This window comes from Salmo salar, chromosome ssa12 (genome assembly GCF_905237065.1).
Source record: "Salmo salar chromosome ssa12, Ssal_v3.1, whole genome shotgun sequence".
In the NCBI taxonomy this organism is placed as follows: domain Eukaryota; kingdom Metazoa; phylum Chordata; class Actinopteri; order Salmoniformes; family Salmonidae; genus Salmo; species Salmo salar.
The window spans coordinates 75743952-75761554 of NC_059453.1; the positions used below are offsets into that span (position 1 = coordinate 75743952).

The window sequence follows — 17603 nt, forward strand, 5'->3', positions numbered from 1 at the left end:
GTACAGCATAACTTTATCAGCCAGGGCTCTTCTGCTGAGCAGAGGAGTTTTGGGGACCTTTACTGCACTTTTTTCTTGTCTTTCCCTTTCCCCTTCCCCCTCTCTTTCTGTCCCGTAATGTGCTTGGGAAAAGAGCGAATGACATCATTCTGGAGATGGCGAGGGGAACACAGAAATAGCCGTGCAGTTTGGTTCCCAGCCCCAGGCCGATTCCGATGAGGTTTGGGATGTGTTTTTAATGCGTCTGATAACTCGAATAACCACCCCCTCTTCTCCCTCTTTCTCGCTATCTCTCTTTCTCTCTCTCTCTCTCCTCTCAGACTCAGTGGTCATGGAGGCAAGGTCACACTCTCTACTCTTGGCAGGCTGCAGTGTGCGGAGCTTTTGCAGGTGCAGAGGATTATATGCTGCTTTGGGAAAGGCAGAGAGGGAGGGATGGAGAGGAGGTTGGATGGTAGAGGGCCAGGAATATAGAAAGTTTAACCAAGCCACATTCCTGAAGAATTCTACACCGGTTGCCTCAGTTGGCACAGTGTCTTTTACCTGCGTCACAGGCCTAGAAAGACAGGAGACCGTTGAAAAAAAGAGAAAGCACTTTTGATTGATCGAATGTTTTTGCTGTAGATAGAGGTAAAGTTATTGGTCGATTGACTCACTCTGTCAGTAAGTGCTGCACACATAGAGGGCCAGGTTTCAGTGTTGTGCCTCAGCACAGATGAGCATCAGGGGAATGGAAGAAAGGAGGAGAAGAGAGGGGAGTCCAGGAGGGGGGAGAAGGGCCCGCCCTCGGCACTGGGGCCCATGCAGCTGTCTGACATCCTGAGCAATGAGGCCTGAAGCGGTCTCAGGCAGAGAGAGAGAAACCGAGAGGGAGGAGGAACAAAATAGTGAGGAAGAGAGAGGTGGAGAGTGTAAGAGAGTACATGAGTAACAGAGAGTGAGAGATGGATACAGAGACAAAGAGAGAGAGAGACTAAGAGAGAAAGAGAGACAGTTGGGCCATAACTCTTTAGTCTGTATGACAGGCCAGACAAAAATCAGATTTGTAGGAGCTGAGGGCTGGGGCTGAGGACACTGCACCCTGAGGACCATAGACATGGCCACAAGCCACCCCACCTGGAGCAAACACACACTGGGGAGGAGAGGGGGGGGTGGAAGGGCAGTTGGAGGGGGAGAGGAGAGAGAGGAAAGATGGGGGGGTGTAGTAGAGGGAGAGAAATTGAGAGGTGAGGAGTAGAGATGGAATAAGAGAGAAGGAGGTGGGGGGAGGAGAGAGAAAGCCAGGATGACAGGGGGGAGACGGTGTAATCTCTGAGTCTGAGTTTAGTTGATTTCCCCACACAACAGAGGACCAAGAGGGATGCTCAGCTTTCACTCGACTTCCCCACATCATGCCTTATAAAGTATGTGTGATCCAGTCAGCATAGGAAATACTCACACTTCATATATTCCTCTACTTGTGTCGAAGGCTAAGAGACACATAATGACACTGTCTCTTATCTTCTATGAACCGCCTGTTGAATCCACAGTTTCATTGCCAGACCACTAAACTGGATTACTTAAATGACTGATTTTACTTCATTGACTGATTTTACTTAATTGACTGATTTTACTTAAATGACTGATTTTACTTCATTGACTGATTTTGTATTTAACCTTGCTTGTAATGTCGATCACATCATGTGATTTTACACCAGTTCTAGATCCCAAACCCAGCTTATTATATTTGCATGGATACCAAATGCTTTGAGGGACACCCAAGTATCGTAGAATCCAGTATGTTTTATCAACACAGAGTCTACAGTATACTTGGTGAGGGTTGGGAAAATGAAGTCAGAGAAGTCAGCCACATCAGAACAGTGCTTAAAACAATGGTAAAAGTCCCAAAGCATATAGAGATGGTTATTGGAAACCTCTTATAACATTTAAATGTATAACAGTTACATGGCCAAGCATCAGCTCCTCTCCCTCACTGCTCTTCAGTAGCCCCTGATGTCCCTGTTTACTGACAGCAGTTGCTATGTAACTGGACGATAGTCAGACAGACAGACACTGAGAGGGTGTAGGGGTTTTGGCACTCTCCTCCCCCTCCTCTCCTCTCAGTGGGGACACCCCTGGAACCTTCAGAGTGTGGGCCTCCAAACTTGGCCTGGGTTTAGATAGGGGGGGTAACCTTCCTGTAGCGCTGCATAAAGAAAAGCAGCAAGGGTGGGAGGGGGGGGTGAGACTGACAGACAGACAGTGTGGGAGGATAGTCTCTCTGTGTGTAGTGATTAGTGAGCCTGACTGACGGTGTGGGAGGATAGTCTCTCTGTGTGTAGTGTTTAGTGAGGCGTGGGCCTGACTGACGGTGTGGGAGGATAGTCTCTCTGTGTGTAGTGTTTAGTGAGGCGTGGGCCTGACTGACGGTGTGGGAGGATAGTCTCTCTGTGTGTAGTGTTTAGTGAGGCGTGGGCCTGACTGACGGTGTGGGAGGATAGTCTCTCTGTGTGTAGTGTTTAGTGAGGTGGCCTGACTGACGGTGTGGGAGGATAGTCTCTCTGTGTGTAGTGTTTAGTGAGGCGTGGGCCTGACTGACGGTGTGGGAGGATAGTCTCTCTGTGTGTAGTGTTTAGTGAGGCGTGGGCCTGACTGACGGTGTGGGAGGATAGTCTCTCTGTGTGTAGTGTTTAGTGAGGCGTGGGCCTGACTGACGGTGTGGGAGGATAGTCTCTCTGTGTGTAGTGTTTAGTGAGGCGTGGGTCTGACTGACGGTGTGGGAGGATAGTCTCTCTGTGTGTAGTGTTTAGTGAGGCGTGGGCCTGACTGACGGTGTGGGAGGATAGTCTCTCTGTGTGTAGTGTTTAGTGGGCCTGACTGACGGTGTGGGAGGATAGTCTCTCTGTGTGTAGTGTTTAGTGAGCCTGACTGACGGTGTGGGAGGATAGTCTCTCTGTGTGTAGTGTTTAGTGAGGCGTGGGCCTGACTGACGGTGTGGGAGGATAGTCTCTCTGTGTGTAGTGTTTAGTGAGGCGTGGGCCTGACTGACGGTGTGGGAGGATAGTCTCTCTGTGTGTAGTGTTTAGTGAGCCTGACTGACGGTGTGGGAGGATAGTCTCTCTGTGTGTAGTGTTTAGTGAGGCGTGGGCCTGACTGACGGTGTGGGAGGATAGTCTCTCTGTGTGTAGTGTTTAGTGAGGCGTGGGTCTGACTGACGGTGTGGGAGGATAGTCTCTCTGTGTGTAGTGTTTAGTGAGGCGTGGGCCTGACTGACGGTGTGGGAGGATAGTCTCTCTGTGTGTAGTGTTTAGTGAGCCTGACTGACGGTGTGGGAGGATAGTCTCTCTGTGTGTAGTGTTTAGTGAGGCGTGGGCCTGACTGACGGTGTGGGAGGATAGTCTCTCTGTGTGTAGTGTTTAGTGAGGCGTGGGCCTGACTGACGGTGTGGGAGGATAGTCTCTCTGTGTGTAGTGTTTAGTGAGGCGTGGGCCTGACTGACGGTGTGGGAGGATAGTCTCTCTGTGTGTAGTGTTTAGTGAGGCGTGGGCCTGACTGACGGTGTGGGAGGATAGTCTCTCTGTGTGTAGTGTTTAGTGAGGCGTGGGTCTGACTGACGGTGTGGGAGGATAGTCTCTCTGTGTGTAGTGTTTAGTGAGCCTGACTGACGGTGTGGGAGGATAGTCTCTCTGTGTGTAGTGTTTAGTGAGGCGTGGGCCTGACTGACGGTGTGGGAGGATAGTCTCTCTGTGTGTAGTGTTTAGTGAGCCTGACTGACGGTGTGGGAGGATAGTCTCTCTGTGTGTAGTGTTTAGTGAGCCTGACTGACGGTGTGGGAGGATAGTCTCTCTGTGTGTAGTGTTTAGTGAGGCGTGGGTCTGACTGACGGTGTGGGAGGATAGTCTCTCTGTGTGTAGTGTTTAGTGAGGCGTGGGCCTGACTGACGGTGTGGGAGGATAGTCTCTCTGTGTGTAGTGTTTAGTGAGGCGTGGGCCTGACTGACGGTGTGGGAGGATAGTCTCTCTGTGTGTAGTGTTTAGTGAGGCGTGGGTCTGACTGACGGTGTGGGAGGATAGTCTCTCTGTGTGTAGTGTTTAGTGAGGCGTGGGCCTGACTGACAGTGTGGGAGGATAGTCTCTCTGTGTGTAGTGTTTAGTGAGCCTGACTGACGGTGTGGGAGGATAGTCTCTCTGTGTGTAGTGTTTAGTGAGGCGTGGGCCTGACTGACGGTGTGGGAGGATAGTCTCTCTGTGTGTAGTGATTAGTGAGCCTGACTGACGGTGTGGGAGGATAGTCTCTCTGTGTGTAGTGTTTAGTGAGGCGTGGGCCTGACTGACGGTGTGGGAGGATAGTCTCTCTGTGTGTAGTGTTTAGTGAGCCTGACTGACGGTGTGGGAGGATAGTCTCTCTGTGTGTAGTGTTTAGTGAGGCGTGGGCCTGACTGACGGTGTGGGAGGATAGTCTCTCTGTGTGTAGTGTTTAGTGAGGCGTGGGCCTGACTGACGGTGTGGGAGGATAGTCTCTCTGTGTGTAGTGTTTAGTGAGCCTGACTGACGGTGTGGGAGGATAGTCTCTCTGTGTGTAGTGTTTAGTGAGGCGTGGGCCTGACTGACGGTGTGGGAGGATAGTCTCTCTGTGTGTAGTGTTTAGTGAGGCGTGGGCCTGACTGACGGTGTGGGAGGATAGTCTCTCTGTGTGTAGTGTTTAGTGAGGCGTGGGTCTGACTGACGGTGTGGGAGGATAGTCTCTCTGTGTGTAGTGTTTAGTGAGCCTGACTGACGGTGTGGGAGGATAGTCTCTCTGTGTGTAGTGTTTAGTGAGGCGTGGGCCTGACTGACGGTGTGGGAGGATAGTCTCTCTGTGTGTAGTGTTTAGTGAGGCGTGGGCCTGACTGACGGTGTGGGAGGATAGTCTCTCTGTGTGTAGTGTTTAGTGAGGCCTGACTGACGGTGTGGGAGGATAGTCTCTCTGTGTGTAGTGTTTAGTGAGGCGTGGGCCTGACTGACGGTGTGGGAGGATAGTCTCTCTGTGTGTAGTGTTTAGTGAGGCGTGGGCCTGACTGACGGTGTGGGAGGATAGTCTCTCTGTGTGTAGTGTTTAGTGAGGCGTGGGTCTGACTGACGGTGTGGGAGGATAGTCTCTCTGTGTGTAGTGTTTAGTGAGCCTGACTGACGGTGTGGGAGGATAGTCTCTCTGTGTGTAGTGTTTAGTGAGGCGTGGGCCTGACTGACGGTGTGGGAGGATAGTCTCTCTGTGTGTAGTGTTTAGTGAGCCTGACTGACGGTGTGGGAGGATAGTCTCTCTGTGTGTAGTGTTTAGTGAGGCGTGGGTCTGACTGACGGTGTGGGAGGATAGTCTCTCTGTGTGTAGTGTTTAGTGAGGCGTGGGCCTGACTGACGGTGTGGGAGGATAGTCTCTCTGTGTGTAGTGTTTAGTGAGGCGTGGGCCTGACTGACGGTGTGGGAGGATAGTCTCTCTGTGTGTAGTGTTTAGTGAGGCGTGGGCCTGACTGACGGTGTGGGAGGATAGTCTCTCTGTGTGTAGTGTTTAGTGAGGCGTGGGTCTGACTGACGGTGTGGGAGGATAGTCTCTCTGTGTGTAGTGTTTAGTGAGCCTGACTGACGGTGTGGGAGGATAGTCTCTCTGTGTGTAGTGTTTAGTGAGGCGTGGGCCTGACTGACGGTGTGGGAGGATAGTCTCTCTGTGTGTAGTGTTTAGTGAGGCGCGGGCCTGACTGACGGTGTGGGAGGATAGTCTCTCTGTGTGTAGTGTTTAGTGAGGCGTGGGCCTGACTGACGGTGTGGGAGGATAGTCTCTCTGTGTGTAGTGTTTAGTGAGGCGTGGGTCTGACTGACGGTGTGGGAGGATAGTCTCTCTGTGTGTAGTGTTTAGTGAGGGGGGCTTGACTGACGGTGTGGGAGGATAGTCTCTCTGTGTGTAGTGTTTAGTGAGGCGTGGGTCTGACTGACGGTGTGGGAGGATAGTCTCTCTGTGTGTAGTGTTTAGTGAGGCGTGGGCCTGACTGACGGTGTGGGAGGATAGTCTCTCTGTGTGTAGTGTTTAGTGAGGCGTGGGCCTGACTGACGGTGTGGGAGGATAGTCTCTCTGTGTGTAGTGTTTAGTGAGGCGTGGGCCTGACTGACGGTGTGGGAGGATAGTCTCTCTGTGTGTAGTGTTTAGTGAGGCGTGGGTCTGACTGACGGTGTGGGAGGATAGTCTCTCTGTGTGTAGTGTTTAGTGAGGCGTGGGCCTGACTGACGGTGTGGGAGGATAGTCTCTCTGTGTGTAGTGTTTAGTGAGGCCTGACTGACGGTGTGGGAGGATAGTCTCTCTGTGTGTAGTGTTTAGTGAGGCGTGGGCCTGACTGACGGTGTGGGAGGATAGTCTCTCTGTGTGTAGTGTTTAGTGAGCCTGACTGACGGTGTGGGAGGATAGTCTCTCTGTGTGTAGTGTTTAGTGAGGCGTGGGCCTGACTGACGGTGTGGGAGGATAGTCTCTCTGTGTGTAGTGTTTAGTGAGGCGTGGGCCTGACTGACGGTGTGGGAGGATAGTCTCTCTGTGTGTAGTGTTTAGTGAGGCGTGGCCTGACTGACGGTGTGGGAGGATAGTCTCTCTGTGTGTAGTGTTTAGTGAGGCGTGGGTCTGACTGACGGTGTGGGAGGATAGTCTCTCTGTGTGTAGTGTTTAGTGAGGCGTGGGCCTGACTGACGGTGTGGGAGGATAGTCTCTCTGTGTGTAGTGTTTAGTGAGCGGGGCCTGACTGACGGTGTGGGAGGATAGTCTCTCTGTGTGTAGTGTTTAGTGAGGCGTGGGTCTGACTGACGGTGTGGGAGGATAGTCTCTCTGTGTGTAGTGTTTAGTGACGGGCCTGACTGACGGTGTGGGAGGATAGTCTCTCTGTGTGTAGTGTTTAGTGAGGCGTGGGCCTGACTGACGGTGTGGGAGGATAGTCTCTCTGTGTGTAGTGTTTAGTGAGCGTGGCTGACTGACGGTGTGGGAGGATAGTCTCTCTGTGTGTAGTGTTTAGTGAGGCGTGGGCCTGACTGACGGTGTGGGAGGATAGTCTCTCTGTGTGTAGTGTTTAGTGAGCGCTGACTGACGGTGTGGGAGGATAGTCTCTCTGTGTGTAGTGTTTAGTGAGCGGCCTGACTGACGGTGTGGGAGGATAGTCTCTCTGTGTGTAGTGTTTAGTGAGGCGTGGGCCTGACTGACGGTGTGGGAGGATAGTCTCTCTGTGTGTAGTGTTTAGTGAGGCGTGGGCCTGACTGACGGTGTGGGAGGATAGTCTCTCTGTGTGTAGTGTTTAGTGAGGCGTGGGTCTGACTGACGGTGTGGGAGGATAGTCTCTCTGTGTGTAGTGTTTAGTGAGGCGTGGGTCTGACTGACGGTGTGGGAGGATAGTCTCTCTGTGTGTAGTGTTTAGTGAGTGGGCCTGACTGACGGTGTGGGAGGATAGTCTCTCTGTGTGTAGTGTTTAGTGAGCCTGACTGACGGTGTGGGAGGATAGTCTCTCTGTGTGTAGTGTTTAGTGAGCGTGGGCCTGACTGACGGTGTGGGAGGATAGTCTCTCTGTGTGTAGTGTTTAGTGAGGCGTGGGCCTGACTGACGGTGTGGGAGGATAGTCTCTCTGTGTGTAGTGTTTAGTGAGGCGTGGGTCTGACTGACGGTGTGGGAGGATAGTCTCTCTGTGTGTAGTGTTTAGTGAGCGGGCCTGACTGACGGTGTGGGAGGATAGTCTCTCTGTGTGTAGTGTTTAGTGAGGTGGGCCTGACTGACGGTGTGGGAGGATAGTCTCTCTGTGTGTAGTGTTTAGTGAGGCGTGGGCCTGACTGACGGTGTGGGAGGATAGTCTCTCTGTGTGTAGTGTTTAGTGAGGCGTGGGCCTGACTGACGGTGTGGGAGGATAGTCTCTCTGTGTGTAGTGTTTAGTGAGGCGTGGGCCTGACTGACGGTGTGGGAGGATAGTCTCTCTGTGTGTAGTGTTTAGTGAGGCGTGGGCCTGACTGACGGTGTGGGAGGATAGTCTCTCTGTGTGTAGTGTTTAGTGAGCCTGACTGACGGTGTGGGAGGATAGTCTCTCTGTGTGTAGTGTTTAGTGAGGCGTGGGCCTGACTGACGGTGTGGGAGGATAGTCTCTCTGTGTGTAGTGTTTAGTGAGGCGTGGGCCTGACTGACGGTGTGGGAGGATAGTCTCTCTGTGTGTAGTGTTTAGTGAGCCTGACTGACGGTGTGGGAGGATAGTCTCTCTGTGTGTAGTGTTTAGTGAGGCGTGGGCCTGACTGACGGTGTGGGAGGATAGTCTCTCTGTGTGTAGTGTTTAGTGAGGCGTGGGCCTGACTGACGGTGTGGGAGGATAGTCTCTCTGTGTGTAGTGTTTAGTGAGGCGTGGGTCTGACTGACGGTGTGGGAGGATAGTCTCTCTGTGTGTAGTGTTTAGTGAGGGCCTGACTGACGGTGTGGGAGGATAGTCTCTCTGTGTGTAGTGTTTAGTGAGGTGGGCCTGACTGACGGTGTGGGAGGATAGTCTCTCTGTGTGTAGTGTTTAGTGAGCCTGACTGACGGTGTGGGAGGATAGTCTCTCTGTGTGTAGTGTTTAGTGAGGCGTGGGTCTGACTGACGGTGTGGGAGGATAGTCTCTCTGTGTGTAGTGTTTAGTGAGGCGTGGGCCTGACTGACGGTGTGGGAGGATAGTCTCTCTGTGTGTAGTGTTTAGTGAGGCGTGGGCCTGACTGACGGTGTGGGAGGATAGTCTCTCTGTGTGTAGTGTTTAGTGAGGCGTGGGCCTGACTGACGGTGTGGGAGGATAGTCTCTCTGTGTGTAGTGTTTAGTGAGGCGTGGGTCTGACTGACGGTGTGGGAGGATAGTCTCTCTGTGTGTAGTGTTTAGTGAGCCTGACTGACGGTGTGGGAGGATAGTCTCTCTGTGTGTAGTGTTTAGTGAGGCGTGGGCCTGACTGACGGTGTGGGAGGATAGTCTCTCTGTGTGTAGTGTTTAGTGAGGCTCGGGCCTGACTGACGGTGTGGGAGGATAGTCTCTCTGTGTGTAGTGTTTAGTGAGGCGTGGGCCTGACTGACGGTGTGGGAGGATAGTCTCTCTGTGTGTAGTGTTTAGTGAGGCGTGGGTCTGACTGACGGTGTGGGAGGATAGTCTCTCTGTGTGTAGTGTTTAGTGAGCTTGACTGACGGTGTGGGAGGATAGTCTCTCTGTGTGTAGTGTTTAGTGAGGCGTGGGTCTGACTGACAGTGTGGGAGGATAGTCTCTCTGTGTGTAGTGTTTAGTGAGGCGTGGGCCTGACTGACGGTGTGGGAGGATAGTCTCTCTGTGTGTAGTGTTTAGTGAGGCGTGGGCCTGACTGACGGTGTGGGAGGATAGTCTCTCTGTGTGTAGTGTTTAGTGAGGCGTGGGCCTGACTGACGGTGTGGGAGGATAGTCTCTCTGTGTGTAGTGTTTAGTGAGGCGTGGGTCTGACTGACGGTGTGGGAGGATAGTCTCTCTGTGTGTAGTGTTTAGTGAGGCGTGGGCCTGACTGACGGTGTGGGAGGATAGTCTCTCTGTGTGTAGTGTTTAGTGAGGCCTGACTGACGGTGTGGGAGGATAGTCTCTCTGTGTGTAGTGTTTAGTGAGGCGTGGGCCTGACTGACGGTGTGGGAGGATAGTCTCTCTGTGTGTAGTGTTTAGTGACGGGGCCTGACTGACGGTGTGGGAGGATAGTCTCTCTGTGTGTAGTGTTTAGTGAGGCGTGGGCCTGACTGACGGTGTGGGAGGATAGTCTCTCTGTGTGTAGTGTTTAGTGAGGCGTGGGCCTGACTGACGGTGTGGGAGGATAGTCTCTCTGTGTGTAGTGTTTAGTGAGCCTGACTGACGGTGTGGGAGGATAGTCTCTCTGTGTGTAGTGTTTAGTGAGGCGTGGGTCTGACTGACGGTGTGGGAGGATAGTCTCTCTGTGTGTAGTGTTTAGTGAGGCGTGGGCCTGACTGACGGTGTGGGAGGATAGTCTCTCTGTGTGTAGTGTTTAGTGAGGGGCCTGACTGACGGTGTGGGAGGATAGTCTCTCTGTGTGTAGTGTTTAGTGAGGCGTGGGTCTGACTGACGGTGTGGGAGGATAGTCTCTCTGTGTGTAGTGTTTAGTGAGCCTGACTGACGGTGTGGGAGGATAGTCTCTCTGTGTGTAGTGTTTAGTGAGGCGTGGGCCTGACTGACGGTGTGGGAGGATAGTCTCTCTGTGTGTAGTGTTTAGTGAGCCTGACTGACGGTGTGGGAGGATAGTCTCTCTGTGTGTAGTGTTTAGTGAGGCGTGGGCCTGACTGACGGTGTGGGAGGATAGTCTCTCTGTGTGTAGTGTTTAGTGAGCCTGACTGACGGTGTGGGAGGATAGTCTCTCTGTGTGTAGTGTTTAGTGAGCCTGACTGACGGTGTGGGAGGATAGTCTCTCTGTGTGTAGTGTTTAGTGAGGCGTGGGCCTGACTGACGGTGTGGGAGGATAGTCTCTCTGTGTGTAGTGTTTAGTGAGGCGTGGGCCTGACTGACGGTGTGGGAGGATAGTCTCTCTGTGTGTAGTGTTTAGTGAGGCGTGGGTCTGACTGACGGTGTGGGAGGATAGTCTCTCTGTGTGTAGTGTTTAGTGAGGCGTGGGTCTGACTGACGGTGTGGGAGGATAGTCTCTCTGTGTGTAGTGTTTAGTGAGCCTGACTGACGGTGTGGGAGGATAGTCTCTCTGTGTGTAGTGTTTAGTGAGCCTGACTGACGGTGTGGGAGGATAGTCTCTCTGTGTGTAGTGTTTAGTGAGCCTGACTGACGGTGTGGGAGGATAGTCTCTCTGTGTGTAGTGTTTAGTGAGGCGTGGGCCTGACTGACGGTGTGGGAGGATAGTCTCTCTGTGTGTAGTGTTTAGTGAGGCGTGGGTCTGACTGACGGTGTGGGAGGATAGTCTCTCTGTGTGTAGTGTTTAGTGAGCCTGACTGACGGTGTGGGAGGATAGTCTCTCTGTGTGTAGTGTTTAGTGGGCCTGACTGACGGTGTGGGAGGATAGTCTCTCTGTGTGTAGTGTTTAGTGAGGCGTGGGCCTGACTGACGGTGTGGGAGGATAGTCTCTCTGTGTGTAGTGTTTAGTGAGGCGTGGGCCTGACTGACGGTGTGGGAGGATAGTCTCTCTGTGTGTAGTGTTTAGTGAGGCGTGGGCCTGACTGACGGTGTGGGAGGATAGTCTCTCTGTGTGTAGTGTTTAGTGAGGCGTGGGCCTGACTGACAGTGTGGGAGGATAGTCTCTCTGTGTGTAGTGTTTAGTGAGCCTGACTGACGGTGTGGGAGGATAGTCTCTCTGTGTGTAGTGTTTAGTGAGGCGTGGGCCTGACTGACAGTGTGGGAGGATAGTCTCTCTGTGTGTAGTGTTTAGTGAGCCTGACTGACGGTGTGGGAGGATAGTCTCTCTGTGTGTAGTGTTTAGTGAGCCTGACTGACGGTGTGGGAGGATAGTCTCTCTGTGTGTAGTGTTTAGTGAGGCGTGGGCCTGACTGACGGTGTGGGAGGATAGTCTCTCTGTGTGTAGTGTTTAGTGAGGCGTGGGTCTGACTGACGGTGTGGGAGGATAGTCTCTCTGTGTGTAGTGTTTAGTGAGGCGTGGGCCTGACTGACGGTGTGGGAGGATAGTCTCTCTGTGTGTAGTGTTTAGTGAGGCGTGGGTCTGACTGACAGTGTGGGAGGATAGTCTCTCTGTGTGTAGTGTTTAGTGAGCCTGACTGACGGTGTGGGAGGATAGTCTCTCTGTGTGTAGTGTTTAGTGAGGCGTGGGCCTGACTGACGGTGTGGGAGGATAGTCTCTCTGTGTGTAGTGTTTAGTGAGGCGTGGGTCTGACTGACGGTGTGGGAGGATAGTCTCTCTGTGTGTAGTGTTTAGTGAGCCTGACTGACGGTGTGGGAGGATAGTCTCTCTGTGTGTAGTGTTTAGTGAGGCGTGGGCCTGACTGACGGTGTGGGAGGATAGTCTCTCTGTGTGTAGTGTTTAGTGAGGCGTGGGCCTGACTGACGGTGTGGGAGGATAGTCTCTCTGTGTGTAGTGTTTAGTGAGGCGTGGGCCTGACTGACGGTGTGGGAGGATAGTCTCTCTGTGTGTAGTGTTTAGTGAGGCGTGGGCCTGACTGACGGTGTGGGAGGATAGTCTCTCTGTGTGTAGTGTTTAGTGAGGCGTGGGCCTGACTGACGGTGTGGGAGGATAGTCTCTCTGTGTGTAGTGTTTAGTGAGGCGTGGGTCTGACTGACGGTGTGGGAGGATAGTCTCTCTGTGTGTAGTGTTTAGTGAGGCGTGGGCCTGACTGACGGTGTGGGAGGAATAGTGGGTCTGGTCTAGGAATGGAGCTTTATTGGGGAAACATCTTTGAGATTATCAATGTATCCCGTTGAATCATGAAATGTAGCTAACTATTATTTTGATGTCAAAAAGGTCATAAGAGTGTATTTTGTCATTACAGAACAGAAATGTTTGCAGTGCACTCATTTTGTGTGTGTGTGTGTGTGTGTGTGTGTGTGTGTGTGTGTGTGTGTGTGTGTGTGTGTGTGTGTGTGTGTGTGTGTGTGTGTGTGTGTGTGTGTGTGTGTGTGTGTGTGTGTGTGTGTGTGTGTTATCCGCTGTGTTTCCAGGTGGAATAGCAGCGTTCGTCACCACTCCCCTGGACGTGGCTAAGACCAGGATCATGTTGGCCAAGGTAAGGCCCAATCAAGCTAACCCAGGCCGGGCCAGCTACAGGACTGTTCAACACTGTGTGTCTGCCGGAGTGACGCCCCACAGTGAACTGCCGTTCTCGAATGTAGACAAAGCTCAGCAGAGACACACTGCCATGGAGAACAGGAGTATGGACAGTGGTGACACGCACATTCACTCTGTGTTCTCCACAGCCCAGCGTTGAATGGACAGTGCTCTGTGGACATGTTTAACGTTAGCTGTAGTACATCTGGACAGGCCAGAGTAGTTTCCAATGGAACAGACAGGACAGACAGGCCTCTCATCTCTCTCAGAGAGAGCAGGAACAGAAGGCTTGTGTCATTGTGTTAGCCGAGCTCTGCTCTGCCTGTCCTGGGTTTATCATGCGTTTACTCTGCTAGTTCCTGTGTTTGTCTGACAGTGTCTCTCTGTGTTATGTTAGTGGGGGTGTTGTGAGTTCAATTGAACCCAGTCGTTGTGTCCTTGGATAAGACAAAGTGTTCTGTGCTTTTTGTTCTCCGCGATGACAAATGAGATACTACTTTGTACTCTGTAACACTTCAGTTGGTTAGACGTGGCGCTTGTGTGAAGATGGTGAAAACAATGTTGTATGACGTGTCAAAACATTTGCCATAAACATGTTTTAGCAGGGGTTATAGAGTTAGGGGTGAGGTCGCTTGGGATTTTATTGACATAATATTAGCTGGTTGTTACATTAATTCACATTTTTAGTGCTAAAACACACAATGGAGCATTTTCTGAGACTCTATAAAACCCCACATAAGATCACCCATGGTAGTTAATTTCCTTTGTTTCCCTCACCGGGGCCCTGAACGCCTGTTGCACAAGCCCAGACAGGACTGAGGCGTGGGGTGAAGAGAAGTGGGGGTGGAGGGGAGGAGGGGTGTTGATGGGATATGGCGGTGTTGGAGCTTGTCACATTAGTTTCCTCCTGTTCCAGAAGAAAAGTCAGAGCCAGGGGTGGGTCTGCTGGCTGGGACAGGGCGGGGTCTGCTGGCTGGGACAGGGGTGGGTCTGCTTGCTGGGACAGGAGAGGGTCTGCTGGCTGGGACAGGGGTGGGTCTGCTGGCTGGGACAGGGCGGGGTCTGCTGGCTGGGACAGGGGTGGGTCTGCTGGCTGGGACAGGGCGGGGTCTGCTGGCTGGGACAGGGAAGGGTCTGCTGGCTGAGACAGGGAAGGGTCTGCTGGCTGGGACAGGGGTGGGTCTGCTTGCTGGGACAGGGGAGGGTCTGCTGGCTGGGACAGGGGAGGGTCTGCTGGCTGGGACAGGGGTGGGTCTGCAGGCTGGGACAGGGGAGGGTCTGCTGGCTGGGACAGGGGTGGGTCTGCTGGCTGGGACAGGGGTGGGTCTGCTGGCTGGGACAGGGGTGGGTCTGCTGGCTGGGACAGGGGTGGGTCTGCTGGCTGGGACAGGGGTGGGTCTGCTGGCTGGGACAGGGATGGGTCTGCTGGCTGGGACAGGGAAGGGTCTGCTGGCTGAGACAGGGAAGGATCTGCTGGCTGGGACAGGGGAGGGTCTGCTTGCTGGGACAGGAGAGGGTCTGCTGGCTGGGACAGGGGAGGGTCTGCTGGCTGGGACAGGGGTGGGTCTGCAGGCTGGGACAGGGGTGGGTCTGCTGGCTGGGACAGGGGTGGGTCTGCTGGCTGGGACAGGGGTGGGTCTGCTGGCTGGGACAGGGGTGGGTCTGCTGGCTGGGACAGGGGTGGGTCTGCTGGCTGGGACACGGGTGGGTCTGCTGGCTGGGACAGGGATGGGTCTGCTGGCTGGGACAGGGGTGGGTCTGCTGGCTGGGACAGGGTTGGGTCTGCTGGCTGGGACACGGGTGGGCCTGCTGGCTGGGACAGGGGTGGGTCTGCTGGCTGGGACAGGGGTGGGTCTGCTGGCTCAGAGAGACTGCTCAGACTGTTCCTCAGTGGCCAGCAGGACCTAGAAAAACACAGAACAGGACTCTTACCATGCTGCACTGCCCACAGCCTGGCAAACAGCACTGTGTCCTCTGAAAGCTGTACCCACTGCTACTCTGTACAACAGGTCCCCAGTCTGAGCCTGGCACATCCCTGCCTTTGCTACTGCTATAATAGGTCCCCCCATCACCCAGACTAACTTACTGACCAAACTGCCTACATCTACTAGAGGGTTTAGGGAAATGGAGGAGGGGAGAGGGGGAATAACAGAAAAGAGAGAGAGACATTACATACTCACCAGTGAACCCCACTGCTACAGTACAACAGGTGCCCAGATACACCAAGTGATAGATATAATGAGGGGATGTATGTCAGAAAAATGGAGAGAGGGATAAGAGCCAAATAGAGAGAGTGTGCATGTCAGCATAGACCTGTTCTGAGTTGCTTGTGGTCTGTGTGTATTTTGGACAGAGAGATTCTCCGTTCCTCCTCTCTGTTGCTGAGGAAAAATAAAACGTGTGGGACAAGTGAAGGAGAAAGAGGTTTCTCAGCCCCTCCAATAGAAACGGGAGAATTCAGATGTAGGAATCAACAGGATTCCCGTGATTTCACCAATAATAAGGTCCATGAAGTCCATAACTTGCTTGTAACTGATGACCTTCATATTCTGACTATCTATGAAACTCACTTAGATAATACGTTTGATGATACAGTGGTAGCAATACATGGTTATAACATCTACCGAAAAGACAGAAATGACAACGGAGGTGGTGTTGCGGTCTATATTCAGAACCACATTCCTGTAAAGCTTAGAGACGATCTAATGTTAAATACTGTTAAAGTGATATGGCTACAGGTTCATCTGCCTCACCTCTCTGGTGGGAAGCTGCTATAGACCACCAAGTGCTAACAGTCAGTATCTGGGTAATATGTGTGAAATGCTTGATAATGTATGTGATATCAACAGAGAAGTATATTTTCTGGGTGATTTAAATATTGACTGGCTATCATCAAGCTGCCCACTCAGGAAAAAACTTAAAACTGTAACCACCTGGATCAGGTTGTCAGTCAACCTACCAGGGTAGTTACAAACAGCACAGGAATTCAATTATCAACATGTATTGAACACATCTTTACTAACGATGCAGATATTTGCTTTAAAGCAGTATCCAAATCCATAGGATGTAGTGATCACAATATAATAGCCATCTCTAGGAAAACCAAAGTTCCAAAGGCTGGGCCGAATATAGTGTATAAGAGGTCATACAATACGTTTTGTTGTGATTCATATGTTGATGATGTAAAGAATATTTACTGGTCTGTGGTGTGTAATGTAGAGCAACCAGACGCTGCACTTGACGCATTTATGAAACTACTTATTCCAGTTACTAATAAGCACGCTGTTATGGATACAAGTATCCTGTGTATGTATCCGGTGTGTGTTTCTTCTCTCTCCTTTTCCCCTCACAGGTGACAATCATCACTCCCCAATCAGTCATCAATCAGTCCCCAATCAGAAGACACCTGTTCCTTTTCCCTCAACCTATCACAGCCCCTTTCCCTTGGTTTAAAAACCCCAGTCAGTTGCTCTCTCTCTAGCTCATTCTCACTCTGTGATCAATCTTTGTGTTCATTCTCTCAATCGCTCGTGTCCAATCTCTATCTCACTGTGTCTCTCTCTCTATCTCTGTATTGATCTCTTTTGTTTTTGCAACTGCATGTCACATTTGTCCGGTAATCCTGTGAGTTTTGTTGTTTGACTGTTTGTTTGTTTGGTGGGTAAAGGGGGTACCAAGACAAGTCGCCCATGGGCATACATTACCCGTAGGAATACTTTGTTTAAGTACCCTAGTTAGAACTGGGCGGACCACCCACTGTATTTTTGGTTAGTTAGCTAGCTGTTATTGAGGTAGGCTAGTCTAGCTTAGGGGTGTTTTTGGATTATTGTTTCTTTGCTTGGGTCCAGCTCAGCCCCTTTTCTCACACCCCATTACCGTGTGTTTATAAATAAACCATTAGAGTTTGACGGTAGATTGTAGTTGTCTGTGGTTATTGGTTCTCACTGTTTCTTATCACTATTATAATTTGCATGATTTATGTTACGGTCTCGTTGCCATCCCCCCTAGACTGCAGGGCCAAAGGGATTCGTAACACACGCACCCATTAAGAAAATGACTGTATAAATTGTTAAATCCCCTTGGATTGATGAGGAATTGAAAAATGTTATGGTTGAGAGGGTCGAGGCAAAAGGTATGGCAATTACATCTGGCAGCCCAACTGATTGGCAAACATACTGCAAATTAAGAAATCATGTGACTAAACTAAATAAAAATAAACTACACTGTGAAACAAAGATAAATTATATAAAGAATGATAGTAAAAAGCTTTGGGGTACCTTAAATTACATTTGGGGGAAAAAAGCCAACTCGGCTCCTTCATTCATTGAATCAGATGGCTCATTCATCACAAAGCCCACTGATATTGCAAACTACTTTAATGACTTTTTTATTGGCAAGATAAGCAAACTTAGGAATGACATACCAGTAACAAACGCTGACACTACACATCCAGGTATATCGGCCCAAATTATGAAAGACAAGAATTGTACTTTTGAATTCCGTGAAGACAGTGTGGAAGAGGTGAATTTTTTTTTGTCTATCAACAATGACAAGCCACCGGGGTCTGACAATCTGGATGGAAAATTACTGAGGATATTAGCAGATGATATTGCCACTCCTATTTGCCACATCTTCAGTTTAAGCCTACTAGAGAGCATGTGCCCTCAGGCCTGGAGGGAAGCTAAAGTCATTCCGCTAACCAAGAATAGTAAAGCCCCCTTTACTGGCTCAAATAGCCGACCAATCAGACTGTTACAAACCCTTAGTAAACTTCTGGAAAAAATTGTGTTTGACCAGATACAATGCTATTTCACAGTAAACAAATTGACAACAGAATTTCAGCATGCTTATAGGGAAGGACACTCAACAAGCACAGCACTTACACAA

General features: G+C 51.3%; 1 protein-coding gene across 2 annotated transcripts in view; it reads left to right on the plus strand.

Moving 5' to 3' along the window:
• The window catches only part of slc25a26 (solute carrier family 25 member 26), an 80582-nt gene that overhangs the window by 56402 nt on the left and 6577 nt on the right, over positions 1-17603 (plus strand). The window contains exons 7-8 of one of the 2 annotated variants that reach the window (XM_014133413.2): positions 321-390; positions 12611-12675. The exons of the other annotated variant lie outside the window; for it this stretch is intronic. Of the exons in view, the coding sequence (XP_013988888.1) occupies positions 321-390; positions 12611-12675 (135 nt within the window). The remainder of the gene's footprint in view (positions 1-320; positions 391-12610; positions 12676-17603) is intronic. 2 annotated transcript variants of the gene reach the window in all.